Here is a 20,240-nt window from a genome sequence, read left to right as displayed (position 1 = left end):
TATGTCAGGGGGTCTGGAGGAGAGCCGGGGACCGGAAGGGGGGCCGAGGCGGCGTTGAGAGCAGAAGACAATCGAAGGCACGACTCGAGGCCATTTCCAGGCTGAGTTATGATTTTAGGAAAGGGGGAAGGGAAGAGCTTTTTGGTATTTCAGAGACGTCAGTAGCCTTTTATGTCTTCCTTCTCTCTCTGTTCTCGAGGGGCTGAGATGGAATTCCAAAGCCCGTGTTTTCTTCTGCCGTTCTAATCTGATCCCGCCTGCTGCCTTCCATCTGCCGCAGCGAGGGGAAAGGGGGTCCTGCGTCCCCAGTCGGGGGCCGGTTCCCCTCTGCAGCCCCTGCCCCACTGCTCCCCAGTGGACCGTGTCCACGCGCTGCTGAGGCTGACGGGGCCAGCGTGCCTGGCCTGCCGCCTGTGCACCATTGGGGCGGGTGGTGGGTGGTGGTTGTGAGGCGAGACCAGTCAGGTTGAGGGAGCTGGGGCTGCAAACTCGCACTGGCCTTTAGGAAGAAGCTGCTCTGGGGTGTGCAGTACTTTGACCCCTTGATGCTTTCATGGCCTTGAATGTTCTTGGGTTTCTCTCTGGGCATTTCCTTCAAGAACCAGAATACAAGCAATATAGCAACCTTCCTATAGACATCTTTTTAACCTTTATTCCTCATCTCACCACCCACCTTGTGCATCCACGTCGGCTCTGAATTTCTGTTACCCGTTTCCAAATATTGAGTTAACTCCAAGCAGATGCAAACGTGGCATCATCAAGGAGATTGGAGCGTGGCATTCTTGGTGCACTCTTGCTACACTCTTTGGCTTAGGGAGCAGTCTCCTGCCTGGCTGTTTAGGCAGCGTGGGAGGAGATTTCCTGTTCCTGGACCTCCACGGACTGTTGGGGGGTCTCAGGGCTAGGAGACATGCTGCGGCTTCTCTTGCTGGCTCATGAGCATTGGCCTGTGTTCAGTTTGGGAGGCAGAGAGTAGCCTCTGGGGGTGTCCCAAGGTGCTGGCGTGAGCCTCAAGTGGCAGGCAGAGCCCTAGTCGGGAGACGGAAATGGCCATGAACCGTCCTGGGGAAGAACCCACTGGGGACAGAGCTTCAGTCTTTCCCTATTGCTGTCAGCTCTTGAGCCACATCTTCAGGTTTGTACTTCGGGCTACAACCTACCAGGTCCACTGAGAGCCTAGTATGGGCCGCCCTTCTTCCTGGACCGCCACAGTGAGGCTTGCCCTGTGAACAAATACTGCCTGGATCCTTGAGGGGGTAGCCTTCCTGCCTGCCCTTGTGTGAGCTGATTTGCGTATGTGATTCCTGACCCTGGGCCCTCCCTCCATTAGGATTGCGAGTGTGCTGTTCTGTGTGTGTAAAAGGTGGGATAGTAAAGCTAGTGAGTGTTGTTCTACCCTTGGCAGGCGAGCTACGGAGCCTGCAACTCCCCCAAAGCAGGCTTCCCTGAGGGCCATGGAGGAGGCCGTGGCCCACGACCTGGAGCAAGACCAGAGGCGGCTTCTGGAATCGAAACGAGAGAAGATTCAGCAGCTCCGGGAGAAGCTGTGGCAGGAGGAGGAAGAGGAGGTCCTCCAGCTTCACCAGCAGAAAGAGAAGTCTCTCAGGTCCTGTCCCTCCCCTTATGCAAGCTGCCTGGGTCTCGCGGTGACATGGGGAGGAAGGGACGCCCTCCTCCCACCCCGGACACTCATGGCCCCAGCAACACTCCTCCTTGGTGGCCTCTGTGGAGGAATGGGCTTCCTGGTTCCTCTCTTTGGGAGGGAGTTGGGAGGCGTGATAACAGCGGGACCAGCTGACAGTTTTTGGGAGATTACACGGGTCCACGTGCTTCATAGCTGCTAATTGGTTTCGTCCTGAGAGTGGGTCCCATGAGGTGTTGCTAGCAACCCTATCATGTTAAAGGATCTACCAGACGGATGAAGAAACTGAGGCACAGAATGGTTATTTAACTTGTCCAAGGTATCGAAGTTAATAAGCAGAGCTGGGGGCGCCTGGGCGGCTCAGTCAGTTGAGCATCCGACCCTTGATTTCTGCTCAGGTCACGATCCCAGCGTCGTGGGATTGAGCCTCATGTCGGGCTCCATGCTGAACGTGGAGCCTGCTTAAGATTGTTTCTCTCCCTCTGCCCCTTTCCCCCGTTCATGCTGTCTCTCTCAAGTAAATAAGAAAATAAATTTAAAAAATGCAGCAGAGCCAGAAGAACCCAGGCACTTTGTCCCTGGGGCCCATTCTTGGTAGTCATTGCCCTCTCTCTTGGTAGTCAGGGCCCTGTTAGGACCCAGCGAGATTGGTAGGGACCACACAATATGGTGTGAGGTGCTATTTCCCAGGACCCAGAAGTTTCATTTGGGTTCCTACTCTTTGTGGTGTTGGCTGGGAGGCCCTCAACAAGCAAGACACTTAAGGCTGGGCCGGGCCTGTGTGGATGAGATCGTGTGTATACTTCATAAATAAGCTGGAGGTTACTTTCATAAGAAAAGGCTGTCCAGGGCTGGCACAGCGGCTTCAGAGTCACCAGGTCCCTGGTGGTCCTTTAATCTCTCTGCACTTGAGTGCTGGTTACTCTCAGGGCCTCTTCCAGTCCTGCTGAATCCCCAGCCATCGTGTCTGTGCTGCCAGCAGGGAGAATAGGGATAGAGTACGAAACTGGTAACTTCTAGCTCATTCGGTCCCTTTTAAGGCTCTTTTTTGGAAACTTCACTTAATAACTTCTGCTTATTCTTGTAAGGAGTTTTCCTGGAAATTTTACTCAATAATTTCCACTCACATCTCATTGGTTACTTCTGGCTGCAAAGGAAGCTGGGAAATGTCATCCTTTAGCTGGGCCTCTTTACCTGATGGAGTAAAATCAGGGCCCCTTTAGGAAGGGAGCATGGGAGAAGGGCCCCCGACAAGGTGATCAGCAATCTGCCATAGGCCCAGGAGGGGACAGGTACTACAAAAAGGTGTTAACAGACTCTGCACTTACTCAACCATGTAACTGAAGGCTAAATCTTTTCCTCTTGGACAGAACATCCCAAAGTGGTAGACTTATTTTTATAGCATACATAGCAAAGAGTGTAGAAAATGCTTATGCTCAGAGAAACTAATAGAAAACCAACACCCAGCCACCCAGAGGGTTGGGGACAACCCTCTCATTAGCCCAACACAGGACCTGCTGACCCAGGGTCCATCCTTCTATCACCCCTCCTGTGTCCCCTGCCAGGCAGCATCCTCCTCTTCCAGCCAAATGAAAATTAGGGCAGGAGCCTGCCCAAACAGGGTAAGACTTAGCTGATGTTGACAGGCAGAGCCTTGGATGAAATCCTGGCTGTGTTTCCCTGCCAGCCGTCTAAGCTTCTCCTCTCTTCCTGGCCACCCTGGGCCTGGCTGACTGTGCTTTCCGTCCCTCGCCAAACCCCCAGCTCCAGAGGGGCGTCCGAGAGCCCTCTCAGGTCGTGGTGAAGACTCCACATGCCAAAAGCATCTGACTCAGGGCCCGAAACACAGTAGTTGCTCAGTAAATGGCAGCTCTTGATTTTCAGTTGAAATCAGTGATGGCCATGGCCTCCACGAAGTGATTCTTCTGTAGGCAGCGCCTTGTCAGACTCGCTACGAGATAGTTGATTGCGAGAACACGGTTTCTGCTCACGCATGAGCCTTTCTGAGGGGTGGGGCCGCCTCTGCTGGGAAACTTCAGTTGGTATAAATTTCTGGAAGCCATAGCTGACCTTGTAGCAAATACTTCTTGAATGAGAAGGCAGGCAGGAAGACAGGCAGTCTGACCCTTAGTTTCTTTAGTCATAAAATGAAGAGATTGAATTTAGTTGTGAGATGAAGAGAGACAGTTATAAAATGAAGGCCTTCACCTGCCAAGACCCTTCCGGCTCTAACATTCTGTGGTGCTACGTGTGAAATGGAGCCATGGGACAGAGAGAAAGGGTTTCTGGGGGGATCTAGAAGGGAGGATTTTTATTTAACTCAAATTTTCTATCAGGATGGAAGAGAGCAGTGGTGTAGATAACTTGAAATTGAAGATGACCTTTGGAATTCACTAGGAAGCTTTTCTAAGAAATTGTCTTCTGAATCGTATTTCTCTTAGGCTTGAATTCCCTGAGTGCGCAGCACACAGCCCCTGGTCATGTGGGGGCTGCGTGGGCAGGGGCATGTCTGCCTGGGATGAAATGCTTACTGTCGTTTGTCTGTAAATAAGGCATCCCTCATGGGTCATCGGCACTTGCTTCTGAGTTTGGGGCTGGGCGATGCTGTTCAAATTTGACAGACACGTACGGAGCACCTGCTTCATGTTAGCTACTGTTGTTCAACACCTCGGATATAACCAAGTGGAAGACCTGATTCTGCCTGGAATGGCTCCCAGACTTGTCAGGAAAGCAGACCTACAAAAGATGAATTGTGATGCGTGGGATAAGGAAGGTCTTTCATATACAGGGCGATGGGAACAGAAAGGCTAGTCGATGAACTTGGAAAGGCTTCTCGGAGAGGAGGGAGCCGGGCGTTGAGTGGCAAATATGGGTTTGTCAGGTAGAAGAGGGGATTCTGGGGAGAGGCGCCCACATGAACAAAGGCCCGGAGGCGAGGAGGATCGTGGTGGGGTTGAGAGGCGGTGTCTCCTCTGATGTGGCTGCAACAGTGGACCGGGGGCAGTGAGGGGGGATGTGGCCCCGGAGCCGGGCTGGGGTCAGACTGCGTCTGTCCTGGAGCGAATGCTGCGCCGAGGTGCATTTACAGGCAAGGGGGAACCTCTGGCAGAAATCCTGTCCTGGGATCAAGCAGCCTGTCCCTCTGCTTGCTGCAGCAAAGAGTGGATAGAGTTCACGGCCCCCTCTTTATATGGGATGTATTACAGGGAGGCAGCAGGACCCAGATTTAGGAAACTTCGCAGGCAAGCTGCAGGCTTGTGGAGGCCGGGAGTCAGGGCTGATGACTAGAAGAGCGGTTCCTCCAACAAACTTGCCTTTCTTTTCCTTCCCAGTTCCCTGAAGGCGCAGCTGCAGAAAGCCACCGAGGAAGAGGAGACTCGGATGAGAGAGGAGGAAAGCCGGAGGCTGTCCCAGCTCCTGGCCCAGGTGCAGTCCCATGTGGAAGCAGATGAGAGCCAGATCAGGTGAGGGTGCGCCGTGAGCCTCCTGCCCCACGCGGTGCCCCCCGAGTGCCCGGGCCTGGCCCATTCCGTCTGTCTGCGCAGGGCCGAGCAGGAGGCTTCCCTGCAGAGGCTGAGAGAAGAGTCGGAGTCTCTCCAGAAGGCCGAGAGGGCCAGCTTGGAGCAGAGGAACAGACAGATGCTGGAGCAGCTCAAGGAAGAGATGGAGGCCTCGGAGGAGAGAGAGCGGGCTTCCCTGAAGGCCGAGAAGGAGAGGGCTCTGCAGCAGCTCAGGGAACAGCTGGAGGGCGAGAGGAAAGAAGTGAGCCGGCGGCGTGGGGCTCCCGTCTGACGTGCCCCGGCGCTGCCTGGGGAGGGGCTGGGCGCCAGGCTGGGCGTATGGGGTGGGGGACTGGGCTGGGCACAGAGGAGGTGTCCACACAGCTGGCACGGGAGGCGGTAGACGGCAGGTGGGCTGTCCGGGACCCTTGTGGACCCGGCCATCTCGGGGCAGGTGCTAGCCCGGGTCTGCCTGGTGCAGGAGAGGAAAGAGCGGGTATCCAGGGCTCCATCTGGGGCCAGCAGTAGCCGGGCGCTGTCAGTCACAGTGAAGAAGCTTGAGGGGAAATGGCCCCTGGATTTGGGCAGATTTCATGACCGAAAGAACCCGGGCCAGACCAGAGGTTCTGAGACAAAGGGGCCCTGTCCCCGAGGGGCAGCTGTGATGAACTTTCATCTCTCCTTAGCGAGGCTGGCACATGTAGAGGAGGATTTTCTCCTTTGCCCTTACTCCCTGGGCCTCCAATCCTCTGTCTCCTGAGGGTCTGTCTCTAAATGAGAGGCGGAAGTAGGGCACAGCCAGGCCACGTCGACCTTCTTTCTTTGAGTGACGGTGAGCTTCAGCTCTTAGACCAGGAGCAGCCACACAAGGTGGGGGAGGATGTCACTGTACTGTCCTCTGGGTGCTCAGGCAGCTAGTGCTGGACCTCCAGCCCTCACCGCCTTGGGCCCTTGTTCACAGGCACAAGTGTCACCTGTGTACCTGTGGCCTAACCCAGGGGCTGGGGGATGGAAGCAGTGACCCGAGGCTTACTGAAATGTCCCTCCACTCTGGCCTTCATGTTCCTGTTCATTTGCTAGTTGCAGACTTTAGAGACTGTGTTATTTTGGGGCAGCAAAGCTGTGCCTGTGGTTCCCCTTGGCCCTTTGGCTTGACGGAGTCAGGCACGGTTCTCCTGGCTATTCCTTCCTCCCTCCGGGGTGAGTGCCTAGTCCGTCTTCCCCGCCCTGTGTCCCTCACAGGCCCCTTGTTGCTCCTTAGGCAGTGGCAGCACTGGAGAGGGAGCACCGAGCTGAGCTGGAGCGGCTCTCTTCCTCGCTGGAGGCCAAGCACAGAGAGGTGAGAGGCAGCCGGCCTTGGCCTGCAAGGTGGAGTGGCCATCCTGGTCCCTGAGCGTGAGCCTCAGGGCCCCTTCACGAACTCCACCCCCTGCCTGTCACTAGGGTGGGAGTCTCCTTCTGCCTGAAACCCCGCCCCCCCCCCCCCCCCCCCCCCCCCCCCCCGGGGGCTGGCTGCTGGGCCCCTGGCAAGCGAGTCCCTGAAGTCGCTCTGCAGTGCTGAGTGTCATGTCCCCTGTGCTGGGACCTCCTCAGGTTGTCTCCAGCCTCCAGAAGAAGATGGAGGAGGCCCAGCAGAGGGAGGAGGCCCAGCTGCAGGAGAGCCTTGGTCGGGCAGAGCAGAGGGCTCATCAGAAGGCTCACCAAGTGTTCCAGTATGAGCAAGAGGTAAATGCTGGTCTGCTCCTTCGACCTCGTGTATCCCTGTCACGGGCACTCCATCCCGGCCCCAGGAGCCCTGCTTTGCCTTGGATGGCTCGGCTGGGGCTAGAACGTCCGGTTCCACTTTTGTGCCTCAGGTCCCTCGAGGCTGGGCACTTCCCCACCCCCGCACCCCCCCGTACACGAGTGGGGAAGGGGCGCGGGGGCGGGGCGTGTGCACGTCACGTGTCATGCGTGCGCGGGTCGTGTTTGTGTATACCACGTGCCGGCCCACCCTCGGGCCTGCGAGTTGCAACCCTGCTGCCTGCCCCGCAGCTCAGCGACCTCCTGCGAGAGAAGCGCCAGCAGGTGGAGAGGGAACATGAGAGGAAGATGGACAGGATGAAGGAGGAGCACCAGCAGGTGCTGGCTGAGGCCAGAGAGCAGTACGAAGCCGAGGTGAATTTCCCCGGCGCACATGCGTGGCGCGCGCACTCACACGCACCCGCGTCCTCGGCAAGCCGGCGGCTTGCGCCCTGCTGAGGTGGCGTTGCGGCCCCGTCCTGCCTGTTCGCCCCGCAGCGGGCTGGCTGCATCCCCTCCCGGAGGGGTAGCGGCTCACAGATTCGGAGCTCCTACCCCTGCCGGCGCTGGTCTCAGCCCCTTGATGTGTGCAGACTCACTTAGCACCCCCAGCACCCCCAAGGAGGTGGGGACTATTGTGACCTCCAGTTTAGAACCGAGGAGACAGAAGGGTAAGCATCTTTCCCAAGTGCTCCAGGCCAGTAAGTCAAGGAGCTAAGATTCAAGCCCAGCTGTCTGACTCCAGAGCCTTCAACTTTCGCTACCCCGACGACACCAGGCCATCAGGGTTCATCGCAATCCCAGGACACTAAGAAGTAGACTAGCAAGAGCCAAATAATACTTAGATCTCTGCCCATCCTCAGCTTTCGCCCGGCTTGCTCACACTGGGGATGAGCAGGGGCCACAGGGCCTCTGCCCCAGGACTTTTAGCCACTACCCCACTGACCGGAACTCATATCCCAGCCCCTGTGTACAGTCTTTCCCACAGAGGAATGACCAGCCTGTGATAAAATGTAGTTGATTCCCTCCCCAGGCCAATTCTGACCTTGCTCAAGAGCAGTGGCCTCTCTTCCCTTAAGGAAGGAAGCTGCACATGGAGGGACAGCAGGAGAGGCAGACTCCCCGGATGGGGCGGGGGTCCTCCTAATGGCATCTGCAGCAGAGAGCGGTGCGGGCTTTCTGGGGGATGAGAGCGGTGTTCTCCTTGAAGAGCCAACCCCAGGGAGCTGATGGGGTCCCTGACCTTGCTGACCCGAGGCTGTGGGGGCGGGGCGGGGGGGGGGAGAGAGGGGACGCTGCGGTTTCCCCGCCCACAGCCTCACCTTCTGGGCAGGAGAGGAAGCAGCGGGCTGAACTCCTGGGACACCTGACCTGTGAGCTGGAGCGCCTTCGAAGGTCGCACGAGCGTGAACTAGAGGCCGTGAGGCAGACGCAGGATAGGCAGCTGGAGGACTTACGGCTGCGGCACCGGGAGCAGGTAGGGGCTCTGGGCTGCCACTGGGGACTGGGGAGGGTGAACCCACTCTGATACCTCTGTGCAGGAGGAGGAGTGCTGGAGGCAGGCATCTGTGGCAGCAGCGGATCTGAGCCTTGACAGCTTCTGGAGTGGGGGTCTCATGGCGATCCCCAAGCCAGGGCATGTTAGTGCCTTCGTCTTCCAGGCCAGGGCCCATCCCCAGGGTTAGAGGAGGTCAGCCCCCCTGGGGGCTTTGGGGTTGGCGCCTTTGCCTCTCCTTGCCCCCCGTGGGAAGAAACAAGGTGTGGCGCTTTCCCGGGAGCCTGCAAGGGCAAATGGGAGGAGGCCCGAGCCCAGCTTGGAGGGCGTGCTATGGAATCTGGCTCTGGGACTCCCTCCTGCACCCCCAGCTAATGCCTTGCACTCTTTCTACACTTACATCTTTCACTCCGCCTATTTCTGTGCAGGAAAGGAAACTCCAACATTTAGAGGTGGAACTGGAAACCAGAACCAAAGATGTCAAGGCCCGATTGGCTCAGCTGGACATCCAGGTGAGAGAGCAGGAGTTGAGGACAGGATCTCCAGGTGCCCTTGACCGTGGAGTCATAGCTCCCATAGGAGAGCATGGGTCCTCCTGCCCCTTAGACCTGGGGCCTGGGGATGGCCAAGGGTCCCATGTCCTTCCCTCCCCCACAGGAGGAGACTGCCCGAGTGGAGAGGCAGCAGCTCCTTGAAGTGCAGAGGCAGGTGGCGCTGGAGAGCGAGGTGTGTCCACCTGTCTTGTCCTTCCTCCTCTCTCCCCCATTCCTTCTCCCTTCCCTTCTTTCCCTCTTGCCCCACATCCCACCTTGTGCTCACCTGATCTGTCCAGATCATTAGGGTCCCCAACTATGTTGGCAGCATCCCGCAGATAGCCCGGCCGTGTGGGGTCCTGAGCCGACCCCAGGGGTGGGGCTGTGGAGGGCGGACGGAGCCTGCACGGCTCCTGACAGTGGGCACAGCGACCACCCTCTCCCCACCGCGCTCCTCGGGTTTCCCTGTCCTCTTGCTCCCTGCCTTTGCCCCACGTGGCTCTAGGTGCTTCTAGCTTTTCTTCTGCCCCCAGGAAGCCACAGCCAACCATCATCACCTGGAGGAGGCAAAGAAGGAGCACACCCATCTGTTGGAGACAAACCAACAGCTCCGAAGAATTCTCGATGAGCTTCGGGCCCACAAGTTGGAGCTAGAGTCCCAGGTGGATGTGCTGCAGACCCAGAGGCGGAGGCTGCAGAAACAAGTCAGGTGGGGTGGGCACCCTGCACCTGGCCACTCCTGCTGCCTCTTGCCTGCCCTCTGATGCTCCTGGGCCCTGTCTGCTCAGTTGAGTGGCAGGGGTGGAGCCTGGCAGAGGGGCTTTTGCTGCATTTTGTAGGGAGTGGGGGCTCAGAGGCTGTGAACAGCTGTTGTGGGTGGGTGGGTGGCGGTCCCTGGTTCTACTGGTCATGGCCCAGCCGTGCCTCAGGGGCTTTGATGGAAGTGAAGGGATGGAGACGGTCCTGCTGTCTCCCTGAGAGGGGGGCTTGACGCCCACACTAGCAGTCCTGACAGTATGCCACCTATCCTGTTCCATCATGGGAGCCTGCCTCTCCCCCACCCCCAATCCCCTTTCCCATCACAGCGACCTGGAGGCTGAAACTCAGAGGAAGCAGGAGGTGTTGAATGAGCTGGCAGCTAAGGAGAGCAATGCCTCCTCACGTGTTGAGCCAGATCTCCACATTGAGGACCTGAGGAGATCCCTTGGGACAGTGAGTTCTCTGTGCCTTGCAAGGGACAGGGTGGCCAGGCTGGGGCTCCAGGAGGGGGTCTGGCTCCGCTCTATATGCAACCTCGGTCTCCGGGCCTTATTGTTCCTAGTCCCCCTCCCCGTCGGTCCGATGGTAACTGTAAGCGGGCAGCGCGCAGCAGCTGGCGGAGCCATTTCTGTGTTCGGGCCCTTGGGAGGGGCTCGGGGGTCCCTTGAGCTGGCAGTGTGTCTAATATTCAGTGGGTCTTTTCTACTGTGTGTCCTTAGAACCAGACCAAAGAGGTATCCTCTTCTCTCCCCCAGAGCAAGGAGGAGACCGACTTATCCTTGGACAGGTGAGTCCTGATAGCCTTAGTTTGGGTCCAGCATTTGCTGAAGGGGTGCCTTCACAGATCTGGGGCTAACTGAAATGAGGTGGCTGTGGTCACCGGTGGGGCTTGGGTCTAGGGACCAAGGGAATCCCTTTGGCCAGCCCAGAAGGTGCCCTTGGGACCATCGATACCGCCTGCTGGCATCTGCTGCTTTCTGGTTGAGGGTCAGGCTGATGGGAGTGTCTGGCCATCTGTCTGGAGGCCCCCGGCCCCCTCCCTTTCAGAGACAGGGCAGGACGACTCTGCAGCATGCTGCACACTGTAGGTATCTAATGGCGGTATCCACTCACTGCCCAGCCCGGCGTAGTCTGTGCTCCCCTCGAGCCTCTGCTGGGGAAGTGGTCTAGTGACCCACAGCAGGGGGTTCTCGGAGCGTTCACTTCCCTCTCCAACCCCTCTGCCCTGGCCTCCCACAGCGTCCGACACTACCTCTCTGCCGAGGGGCTAGCCCTCCGCAGTGCCAAGGAGTTCCTGGTGCGGCAGACGCGCTCCATGCGGAGGCGGCAGACGGCTCTGAAAGCCGCCCAGCAGCACTGGCGCCAGGAGCTGGCCGGCGCTCAGGAAGCCGCCCAAGATCCACCGGGCACCAAGGCCCTGGAAGACGTGCGCAAGGACTTGGAGGAGGTCAGGAGCTTCGAGGGGACCCTGCCAGTCCTTGGGGGGGGGGGGGTGGGGAGGGGCTGGCGGGGGTGCTGGGGGACACGGGGCAACATCCACCTTTGGTGATTCTGGGGACTCCACGACAGTGGCCACGCAGGCCCTGGGGTCACCGGATGAGTCTTCTAGGGAGATGGGGCAGGTGATGCAGGTTGTCTGCACGACGATGAAAGCACCTTACGTTTGCATGTCGATATGCACGTGCAGAATGCTTTCTCCAGTGGCCGTTTGCTCTTCATGTGAGCGTAGATGATGTGCAAAGTAGTGGTTACTCTCATTTTCTAGATGAGAAGTACAAGTCAGGTTTTTAAAACTTCACAGCCAGTGCTTTGCTTGTCTATTCCATCACATTAAAGACTCGGTTCCTAAGTGAATCTTTGGAGCACCCTGGGCAGAAGACTGAATTGCTTCTCTGACGCCCTACTTTCCAATGAAAAGAGAGAAACTTCATTGTTACTCTGTGTTAGGATCACAGATCTCTGGGCCATCAAGAGGGGTCTTGGCAGAAGCTCCCTTAGCGTCGTGTGGGTGCTCAGAGCTGGCGAGGGGCAGGCTTCTCGGGGCGCCTGCATGCAGCCCCCGGCCCTGTCCTTGCTCTGCTCAGTGCTGATAGGGGAGTTGGAGCATGGCAGGGACCCCTTGAGAGTGTATCAGGTGCGGGCACAGCGCTAAGCACGTAACACGCACTGTCTCGTTTCATTCTCACGACCTTATGGAAACTAGTATTTCTCAGGTGAATTTGTAGGTGGGCCTCCCGCATCCGCGCGTAGCCCCATTTGCGTCCTCCCCCTTCTCTCTGGCTGCAGGAGACCCGGCACCTGGATGAGATGAAGTCGGCCATGCGGAAGGGCCACGACCTGCTGAAGAAGAAAGAGGAGAAGCTGAATCAGCTGGAGTCCTCTCTTCTGGAAGAGGTGCGGCCCCGTGGCCACAGCCGCCTCCTGCTGTTCCTGGGATGTGGTTGGGTTCTTTGGTCTCTTGCTGCGGGGGTGCTGGGCCTTTGGGGCTCCCGAGCTGGTGAAAAGGGCAGCGGCTTCGACTTTGCATTTGTTGAACAGATCTGTGCGGGGGGGGGGGTCCCGAGCAGACCCAGAGCCTCTTGCTGCAGGTTCTTGAGAGAGGGACTGGCCCCTCCCCTGCCCTCCCCCTGCCATGGTTTCTGAGGAAAAGTGTGCCCCTCATGTTAGGAATGGATGTACTTAGTGGCCTGGTCGACTTTCCCCCCCAGATGCCAGAGGTGTGGGTGAGGCAGGAGGGAAGCCTGGGTGAACAGACCCTGTAGGGGGAGTTTGCCAGGGAGAAGGGGCTGTGGTCCCAGCTGCCTGCGTTTCAGGCCGTTGTGACCTTTTAGCCTCCACCTCCCTCCCCCTGTGATGCAAGACAGCCTGTGCCGTGTGCTTCTCCCAGAACCTGGGGTCCCAGAGAGCCCCCAAACCTCAACACGTCGCAAGAGCGGTGGGCAGAACGCACAGGGCAGGGGTCAGCACTATTGCTTGTATCTCTCAGGCCCCAGATGAGGACGTTCTGAGAGGCGCCCCCCCCAAGAAGGTGGTGACTTTTGACCTCAGTGACACTGAAGACATGAGCAGCGCAAGTTCTGAATCCTGCCCCCTGCCTCACCGTGAGTGGTGGCATCGGCCCAGAGGGGGACCACAGTATCCATGGAGAGGGAGGGGCTTGGGGGCCTGAGGGGCAGCCCCCCTCCTTCAGCTCGGTGTGCGCAGGCCTCTGGAAGCCAGGGTCTGGGGCAGGTTTCTCAGGGTTGGTCAGAAGGAGGGACCCCGTCGGGGTTTGCCAGCACCCAGGGCAGAAAGAATCAGGGGCCCCCTGACTGTGCAGAGACCTTCCAGCGCCACCTTCTGGGAGGGGTTCTCTCTGCTGCTCTGGTCTGCAAAGGGGCAGAGGGCCGTCTCCTGTTCCTTCCTTGCCCACACCCTGGAAGGCTTTTTCCCCTGGCCAGCTTCCACTCCGCACCTTCTGGACCACGGAAGCCCTGCCATCCCCCTTGTTCCCCATGAGCCGAGGGGCTGTGGTCTGGCGTACGGGGTGAGGAGGGGCTGTTCTGGGCCCTGAGGTCGAGTCCCTGCCTTTCAGTCAACCTGACCACAAGTGCCACCTTCCCCAACAAGATCTACTACTTGAGCAGCTCGCTGCAGCGCATCAGCAGCCAGCTGAATGGTGTCCTCAGCATGCTGGGCAGCCTCAACCCGCAGCCGCCACTGCCTCTCTTCACTTCCACGCCAGCGCACGTCCCGCCCCGGGCCGCTAGGAGCACCTCCATTCCTGCCTGCCCCTCCCGGCTCTCACCCTCGCCGCTGGCTACACCCTCATCCACCCAGTGGGCCTGGGACCCGGGGCTGGGCCCCAGGCTCTCCTCCTCCGCGGCTCAAACAGTGGATGACTTCCTGGTGGAGAAGTGGCGCAAATATTTTCCAGGTAAGCCTCCCTCCCTTCCTCCTCTGCCTGCCCCTTGCCACCCCCGGCTTTGGCATGGTCTGTTGATTACGGCCGTGGGTCACCTTGCGGCCACAGGCTCTGTGGGTCATGATGAATTACTGGAGCCTTTAAAAAAATTTTTTTTAATGTTTATTTTTGAGAGACACAGAGGTGAGTGGGGGAGGGGCAGAGAGAAAGAGGAAGACACAGAATCCGAAGCAGGCTCCAGTCTTTGAGCTGTCAGCACAGAGCCTGATGCAAGGCTTGAGCTCACGAACTGAGAGATCATGACCGGAGCTGAAGTCAGACGCTTAACTGAGCCACCCAGGCGCCTCTGGAGCCTTTCTGATGGGATCCAGAGCTCAGCAGAACCTCAGAGCTCCTCCTCCTCATCACTATAATAGATGCCATCTTGTACACTGTATGATGGGCCGGCGGGAGTCTAATAACTCTCTGAGGTAGTATTAATTTATCCCCACTTTACAGATGAGAAAACTAACTCAGGTTAAGGGAGATGCTTCAGGGTACCCGGGGAGTAAGTAACACACTGGGTCTTGACCCCATGTTTCTCTGACTTCAAGATTCTGCTCCTTACCGCTTGGCCATCCAGCTTCCCAGTGCTTCTGGGCTGGGGGGGTGGGCAGTGCTCACCTGGTCTCTCAGTCCTGCTGAAGAATGTGAAAAGCAGATTAAGTTTTAGAAATAATAGGACAGTTTCTATCATCTGTCTCTCCCCTGCAACCACTGAAACTGGCCCTGTTTTTGTGTGTTTGTGCGAGGCAGGAGGTGCCGACGAGCCGGGAGGCAGCCTGCTGGGGCTGCTTTCCAGTGCCCGTTTCTGAACGATTTGCCCCCACTTTTCCAGCTGGAGTACCATTCCTCAGCACCGGCCCTGCCCCCCTGGAGAACAGGCTGGGTTATGTGTCGGCCAGGTAAGCGTCCCTCGGGGCTCAGGGTGAACCACACAGCCCTGCTGCTTTGCTGTGCCTCCCGCCAGGGGAGAACTCGGGTCATGGAGAGCGAGCTTGGACGGGCCTCCAAGTCACGCAGTTGCCCGGGTCTGAGGTGCCTCTCCACGCTGAGAGAAAAGGCCAAAACACTGGGGTCCCGTGGCAGCTGTCCTCACCTGGCTTGGCTCTGTGAAGAAGCTGCCTGGTAGCATCTCTGCAGGGAGAAATCAGCCCCTGTTGGGACCCTGCTCTTTCCCCAGGCCCCTCCTGCCCTTGAGTGTGGCTTTTGTCTTTGCCATCAAGCTCGTTGTCTGCTTCATGGGCTCCTTTCTTCCCTCAGCCCTGCTGAGCAACATCTGGCACGAGAGGGGTACCCAGTGGGAAGGACAGATGGGCAATTATTTAAACCTGTTGTTAACTTCCCATTCATCTTCTGCCTTGCCAAGTTGTCCTCTGCATCCCCACCCCACAGGCCCCCAACTCTAAGCACTGTCATTTACCCTTTGGCCTGCTTGGGAGCTGAGGCTGGGTGGGTATTTGAGTCAAGAAAGGGGAGAGCTTTGGCTGCTGAGTGTGACCGGGACCAGGCTGACGTCAGGAGTGTTCACCAGAGGAGGGGCTCACCACTGCCTCTCTGGGGACCTGATGCTCGCCCTCCCCGAGGGGCATTCTCCCCAGCAGAGGAAGCTTTGAGCTGCTAAAGCAGGCAGAGGCTGTCGTGTAGAGGGGAGGAGGGAGAAGTGCTGGCCTGTGGGCTGTTCCACACAGCCCCTTCCTCCCCTCCCCACGCCGTGCTCCTCCTTCCCAGCCAGCAGCTGCGGCTCCTGCAGCGGGCCCATCCCCAGGTCTCCGAGGTGGGCAGCACCGACGTCCAGGGCCTGATCGAGGCTAACCGAAAGTGGCTACAGCGTTACAAGAATGACCCCAAGTCGTATCCTTTGACTGGTCCCTGAGCCTTGCTCCGTTCCTGCTGTAGCTGCTAGGATGGCTGAGCTGGGCCCCGGGGGTCCAAGGACGGCCCCGTTTGGCGTCTGGTCCTTTGCTGGACGCACTAAACTGACCGCGGAGTTTTCCTTCACCTCGCCGCCAGACGTCTCTTCTCTTCAGGGCCCAGGCTGGCAGCCTCTTCTGACTTCCTGCAGCTGGGCCTGGATGAGAACAATAGGCTGAAGGTGTATCACTACTGAGGCCCTGAGCCTCTCCTGCACCCAGACCAAGTGCCTGAGGAGCTGCCTGTGCTTTCTTCCTTCTGAGAAAGCATTGTCCTCCCCCGTTTGCCAACTTCCCCACTCAGAGGAGCCACGGGGGCCGGGGCTGGATGGAAACGATGGTAGGGCCCGAAACCGTGAGCTGCCCCCAGAGACCATGTCTCTCAGGCTGCAAAGTGTGGACTTCTGTGAGCTCCTGTGTGGACGAGGAACACTGGTGGGGGGTCATCGGCCCCAAGGGCCCCTCCAGGGGAGGAGGAGGGATTAAAGGAGTTGCCGGCCAAGGGCCTCCCTTGGGAGCGGAGTTGATCCCTTGGACCCGCAGGGCACTCAGTGCTGGGACTCCCGTGGTTCTGTGTGTGTGGTCCTTAATTTACCAGAACAAAGCTTCCCCACCCCCCGCATGTCTGTACCTTCGGACCAGGCTCTAATACCTCAGCATCATAGAGATCAGACCTCTCTCTTTTTTTAAATGTCTCCTTTCTTGAGCACTTGGTCTCTCCTTTTGACTATCTCAGGATCGGGCCCAGAGCCCTGCCAGAGGTTGCTGGAAGCTGTCCCTCCTCCACCCCCAGCCCCTGGAAGCTCTGCTGCTCATCCTCTCTCTCCTGGGACTCGACTGTCCTCAGGAGTGCTCCCTTCCCTCAGGCTCCTACCCAGAGCCCTCCCTGCTAGAGTCTCAGGGTCGCAAGCACACAACTTTCAAGAAGCCACCAAGCCATACGAAAAGTCTGGGATGGCTTCTGGTCCTCATCTTGGTTTTCTCTTCTTGTTCCTACCCCCGCCACCCTTCCTCGGAGCTGGGAGGCTGCACCTGGCATTGGCAGTGAGGATTCTGAGCTCCCTGCAGACCCTGCTTCCCAACAGAGGGGATGTACTCTGACATCTGTCCCACTGTTAAATGCCCCCCCCCCCATTTGTCTCGAAAGCTATGGGGTAGCCCTTGCCTCTCTCCTACATAGACACCAAATTTCTGCCAGCCCTCCGTGCATTCGTCAGGGACTAAGAAACTGTTTACTCCTCCCACGTGCTTTGTAGGCATCAGTCTGCCATGGGGGAAAAAAGTCTGTTTTGTTGTTTAGCTCATTCTGTGTGCTTCGGGGCTAGCTCACGTGTTATAACCAACTCTGGTGACAAGCCTGTATTTTCTACATCAATTAAATCTCTGCAGGCCCATTTGCTACAAGGCAGTTGTGTGAATGTCTCCTCTTTGAAGGCCTTTGCCTCCTTGCTCTTAAAGAATGAAGGAAGGAAAAATTAACATTCACAGACCACTTCCGAGGTGTCTAATCTAATCACGGCAAACCTGTAATGTAGGTGTAATGGTTGAACCGAAGGCTCAGAGACCTGGAGGAGCCCAAGGTCCTCCATGAAATGGCGGAGAGCCCTCACGCCCCGAGCTCCCAGTCCTGCTGCATTGGGAAGCCTCAGGAAGTGCTGACGTTCTCCATCTCTCCCTTCCCCCTCTCCCTACTCTGCCCCCTCCCAGCTGGAGACTCATCGTGCCATTTCCCAGAGGCCACTTGGCATTGTCTTCTCCATGCAGACAAATGAAAACTAAGCCCCCTGAAGTCCTAAGCTGGCAAAGTCGGGTGGGTTTTGTTTTCTGCTCCAGTGGTGTGAGCAGCCTACATAGTTTCGGGTGTGTAGCAACAAAATTGCTAGGAGAACCAATTGAGTAGTCTGTGTTTCATGGATTTGCGTAAGAAAACCAACCGAAAGACAAAACAGCCTCCTCTGTGTCCCAGTGTTCTTGCTGCTCTGATGAAGGGACCGAGAAAAGATGGTAACATTTGTTAAATACCTTCTATGTGCAGGTGCTTTTCAAATATTATCTCATTCAACCCTCTTAACCCATGAAGTTGATATTATTTTATAGATGAGGAACTTTGGGCTCAGAGTTTAAATGACTACCGCTCAAGGTCAGGATTTGAACCTAGATAGACACGTCTCTAAAAGCTGAGGTGTGTTCAGTCTGCTCCCTTAAATCAGCACCTTCTGTCCTCCTGACTCACACAACAGTCCTGGTCCTCTTGGTCTGAAGACCTGAGTCCCAGGGAGGGAGTGGCGTCTAGCTGGGTGGGGCAAATGCCCCCGGGCCAAGGATTACAAAAGGACTTTTTGAGAAGACTCCAAAACTGTCCCATCTCTCCCCTTAGAGAATCTAGCTGAAGAGTCTCAAACAAACGATAGACCTTTATAACTAAATGGAACCTTGTAGATGACTATGTGTGAGTTACCCAAAGTTACAGTCAGTGTGGGAGAGGCGGGACCAGAACCTGAGTCCTGACTCCCAGCCTGGGGCTTCAGGAAAGAGTGTTTTTAAAGGGATCTGTATTTTGAATAGGCTCTAAGTTCACGTGGCTCAGTATTCAAAAGAGGTGAATGTCAGTCCACCCTTGGGCCAGTCTTGTCCTTGAAAGTTTCTTCTGGACATTGTATGCAAACACAAGAAAAGAAGGGACAGTGTTTTGATTTTCTTCCTTTAACTGGTGGGGTAAAGGTCATTCCTAACCTGGGATCAGACACTCTCCTAAAGCTCTTTTGTGAGATGTTCACTGACTATTTTAAGGGAGCAGCGTTGGGAATGGTAGCCCTCCTGCTGTGAGGAGACTTCATACAGAATGGCAGTCCCTGGAGTGGAGAAAGAACCCTGGCCTCAGGACCCCTGGGTTCACCCTGGGCTCTGACACCTGCAAGCCATGTGACCTGAAAAAGTCCTTTCGAGGCCTGTGTCTCCCCTGGTTAAAAGCTCAAAGCCTAAACCCACATTTTAGGGAAGAAGCAGGGTGACCTCCTCGGGTGGGGGAGCTGCTCTCATCCAGAGGGAGGCTGGAAAGCCCCCAGTGGCCCAAGGTAGGCTCTGGTGGGGAAGGGGACTGATGTGGGTTTCCAGTCCCACCACCAGCTTTTTTTGGCGGGGAGGTCCTGGGGAAGTGGTGATTAACAAATGGAGTCCTGCTATCACCAGCGTCCGAAGAATCGGAAAGTCCCTTTGTTCCTCCTTTCCCCTTGCATCTCCTACCTCCTCCACTGAATTTGCCATCTCTAGCAGAAATGTTACACAGAGGGCCCAACAAAGGGCAGTAGAACACTGTTTGCCGTGATGGAGGAGAGGGATGCCTGCTCTTGGGAGGTAGGAAGCAGAGGGACAGTGTGAGGAGTTCCACTGTCACGATCAAAAGCAGATGGGACGTGAGTCAGATAAGGGTTCCCTTGTTGTCCTCTCTGTGCCTCAATTGTCACGTCTGTAGAATGGGATGAATAGTAGTACCTATCCCATAAAGTGGTTGAGAGGATTAAGGAAGTTAATCCCTAGAAAGTCCTCAAAACAGTGCGTATCGCATAGTAAGAGCAGTAACGTCACCCAGATGGTAACATAGGTCATTCCTGAATTCATTCCCCTTCAGAAGAACCACTAACAACTATTCATGAACGAGACACCACTGAGAGAATCTGAGAACACAGGGCCGAGGCTGAAGCGCCCCCTTTGGCACAGAGAATGAGGCAGATTGCATTGGAAGGGTGAGAGAAGCGGCTCTGTGCTGACTTGGCCTTGCCTTTCCCCGGGCCAGTAGAGCCCCACAGAGAGGTTCCCTTAAGCCTGCGGATCCCCCTGAGGGACAAGAGTTCAGAGTAGACATCCAGCGCCACCGCCAGCATTGTGGGTCGCTTTGTGGGAGCCCCTACCGTGGTTTCACCCCAAGGGGGTTGCAAGGGAATCTGCAACGTAAGTGGGGAGGGACTTCCAACGACCAGCACTTGGATTTTGGCCAACCACGTTTGTGCTTGGAGGGCCCAAGTATTGTCTCAACCAGTGGCTCTACTCATCTGCAAAACCAAGGCAGTGGTACGTGCTGACCAGGACTGGGTAGGGTGCAGGCCTACCTGATCCGGGTCCTCAAATGAGTTTGTAGGCTCTGCAGCCTGCTCTGTCTGCACCCAGGCAGAAGAGCTGGGTCGTAGCCCCACCAACTGTGGAGTGTGGCTCCCCCAGTCCTTCCTGACCAGAAAGCCAGTTTGGGAAAATTTGAGAGTTGCTGGAAGGGGGCCCTCCAAGTCCCACTGAGGCTGGATATCCCAATCATGGCCCCACTTGTTACGGAGCATGGTCCTTGGCCCCATCTGATGGGAAGGGCTGGTGAGAATACCTAGAATCTGCTGTCTAACCCAGCATCACTTGAGCCAAGAGGCAACCGTAGAACTGACCACCCCTAGAGTAAAGCCAGGGGCCCTGTTTGACGGGGGAAGTTGGGGCATGGGTCAGCTTGACTCAAGACCACCAAGAGCCTTCATGGCCCTGGAGCTGCTTCTCCCATTGCACCTCAACAGAGAAACTAATTCATAGTCCCACGTATAGCTGAATACAGCCATCAGCCCACCTGACCAAGGAACCTTACCAAAACACAGAGGAAGCTGCATAGTCCACCCACTGTTTACAGTGGCACTTGAACA

At 56.9% G+C, this 20,240-nt stretch overlaps 1 protein-coding gene across 12 annotated transcripts in view; it reads left to right on the top strand.

Annotated features, from left to right (window-relative positions):
* The window catches only part of CEP164 (centrosomal protein 164), a 66,861-nt gene extending 49,890 nt beyond the window's left edge, over positions 1 to 16,971 (top strand). For 11 of the 12 annotated variants that reach the window (XM_053900442.1, XM_053900436.1, XM_053900438.1 and 8 more), the window contains 19 exons: positions 1,406 to 1,606; positions 4,975 to 5,106; positions 5,188 to 5,404; positions 6,404 to 6,481; positions 6,736 to 6,867; positions 7,177 to 7,299; positions 8,258 to 8,401; positions 8,848 to 8,931; positions 9,077 to 9,145; positions 9,486 to 9,661; positions 10,038 to 10,164; positions 10,431 to 10,498; positions 10,951 to 11,158; positions 11,998 to 12,105; positions 12,698 to 12,812; positions 13,286 to 13,627; positions 14,493 to 14,559; positions 15,386 to 15,508; positions 15,668 to 16,971. In XM_053900442.1, the coding sequence (XP_053756417.1) occupies positions 1,406 to 1,606; positions 4,975 to 5,106; positions 5,188 to 5,404; positions 6,404 to 6,481; positions 6,736 to 6,867; positions 7,177 to 7,299; positions 8,258 to 8,401; positions 8,848 to 8,931; positions 9,077 to 9,145; positions 9,486 to 9,661; positions 10,038 to 10,164; positions 10,431 to 10,498; positions 10,951 to 11,158; positions 11,998 to 12,105; positions 12,698 to 12,812; positions 13,286 to 13,627; positions 14,493 to 14,559; positions 15,386 to 15,508; positions 15,668 to 15,764 (2,611 nt within the window). In that variant the 3' untranslated portion in view covers positions 15,765 to 16,971. The remainder of the gene's footprint in view (positions 1 to 1,405; positions 1,607 to 4,974; positions 5,107 to 5,187; positions 5,405 to 6,403; positions 6,482 to 6,735; positions 6,868 to 7,176; positions 7,300 to 8,257; positions 8,402 to 8,847; positions 8,932 to 9,076; positions 9,146 to 9,485; positions 9,662 to 10,037; positions 10,165 to 10,430; positions 10,499 to 10,950; positions 11,159 to 11,997; positions 12,106 to 12,697; positions 12,813 to 13,285; positions 13,628 to 14,492; positions 14,560 to 15,385; positions 15,509 to 15,667) is intronic. The other variant, XM_053900437.1, reaches the window with a different exon arrangement.
* Positions 16,972 to 20,240: the final 3,269 nt, after the last annotated feature.

This window comes from Panthera pardus, unplaced genomic scaffold (genome assembly GCF_024362965.1).
Source record: "Panthera pardus isolate Hobbes unplaced genomic scaffold, ASM2436296v1 HiC_scaffold_12, whole genome shotgun sequence".
Classification (NCBI taxonomy): Eukaryota; Metazoa; Chordata; class Mammalia; order Carnivora; family Felidae; genus Panthera; species Panthera pardus.
This window is presented reverse-complemented; position numbering and strand designations above follow the sequence as displayed.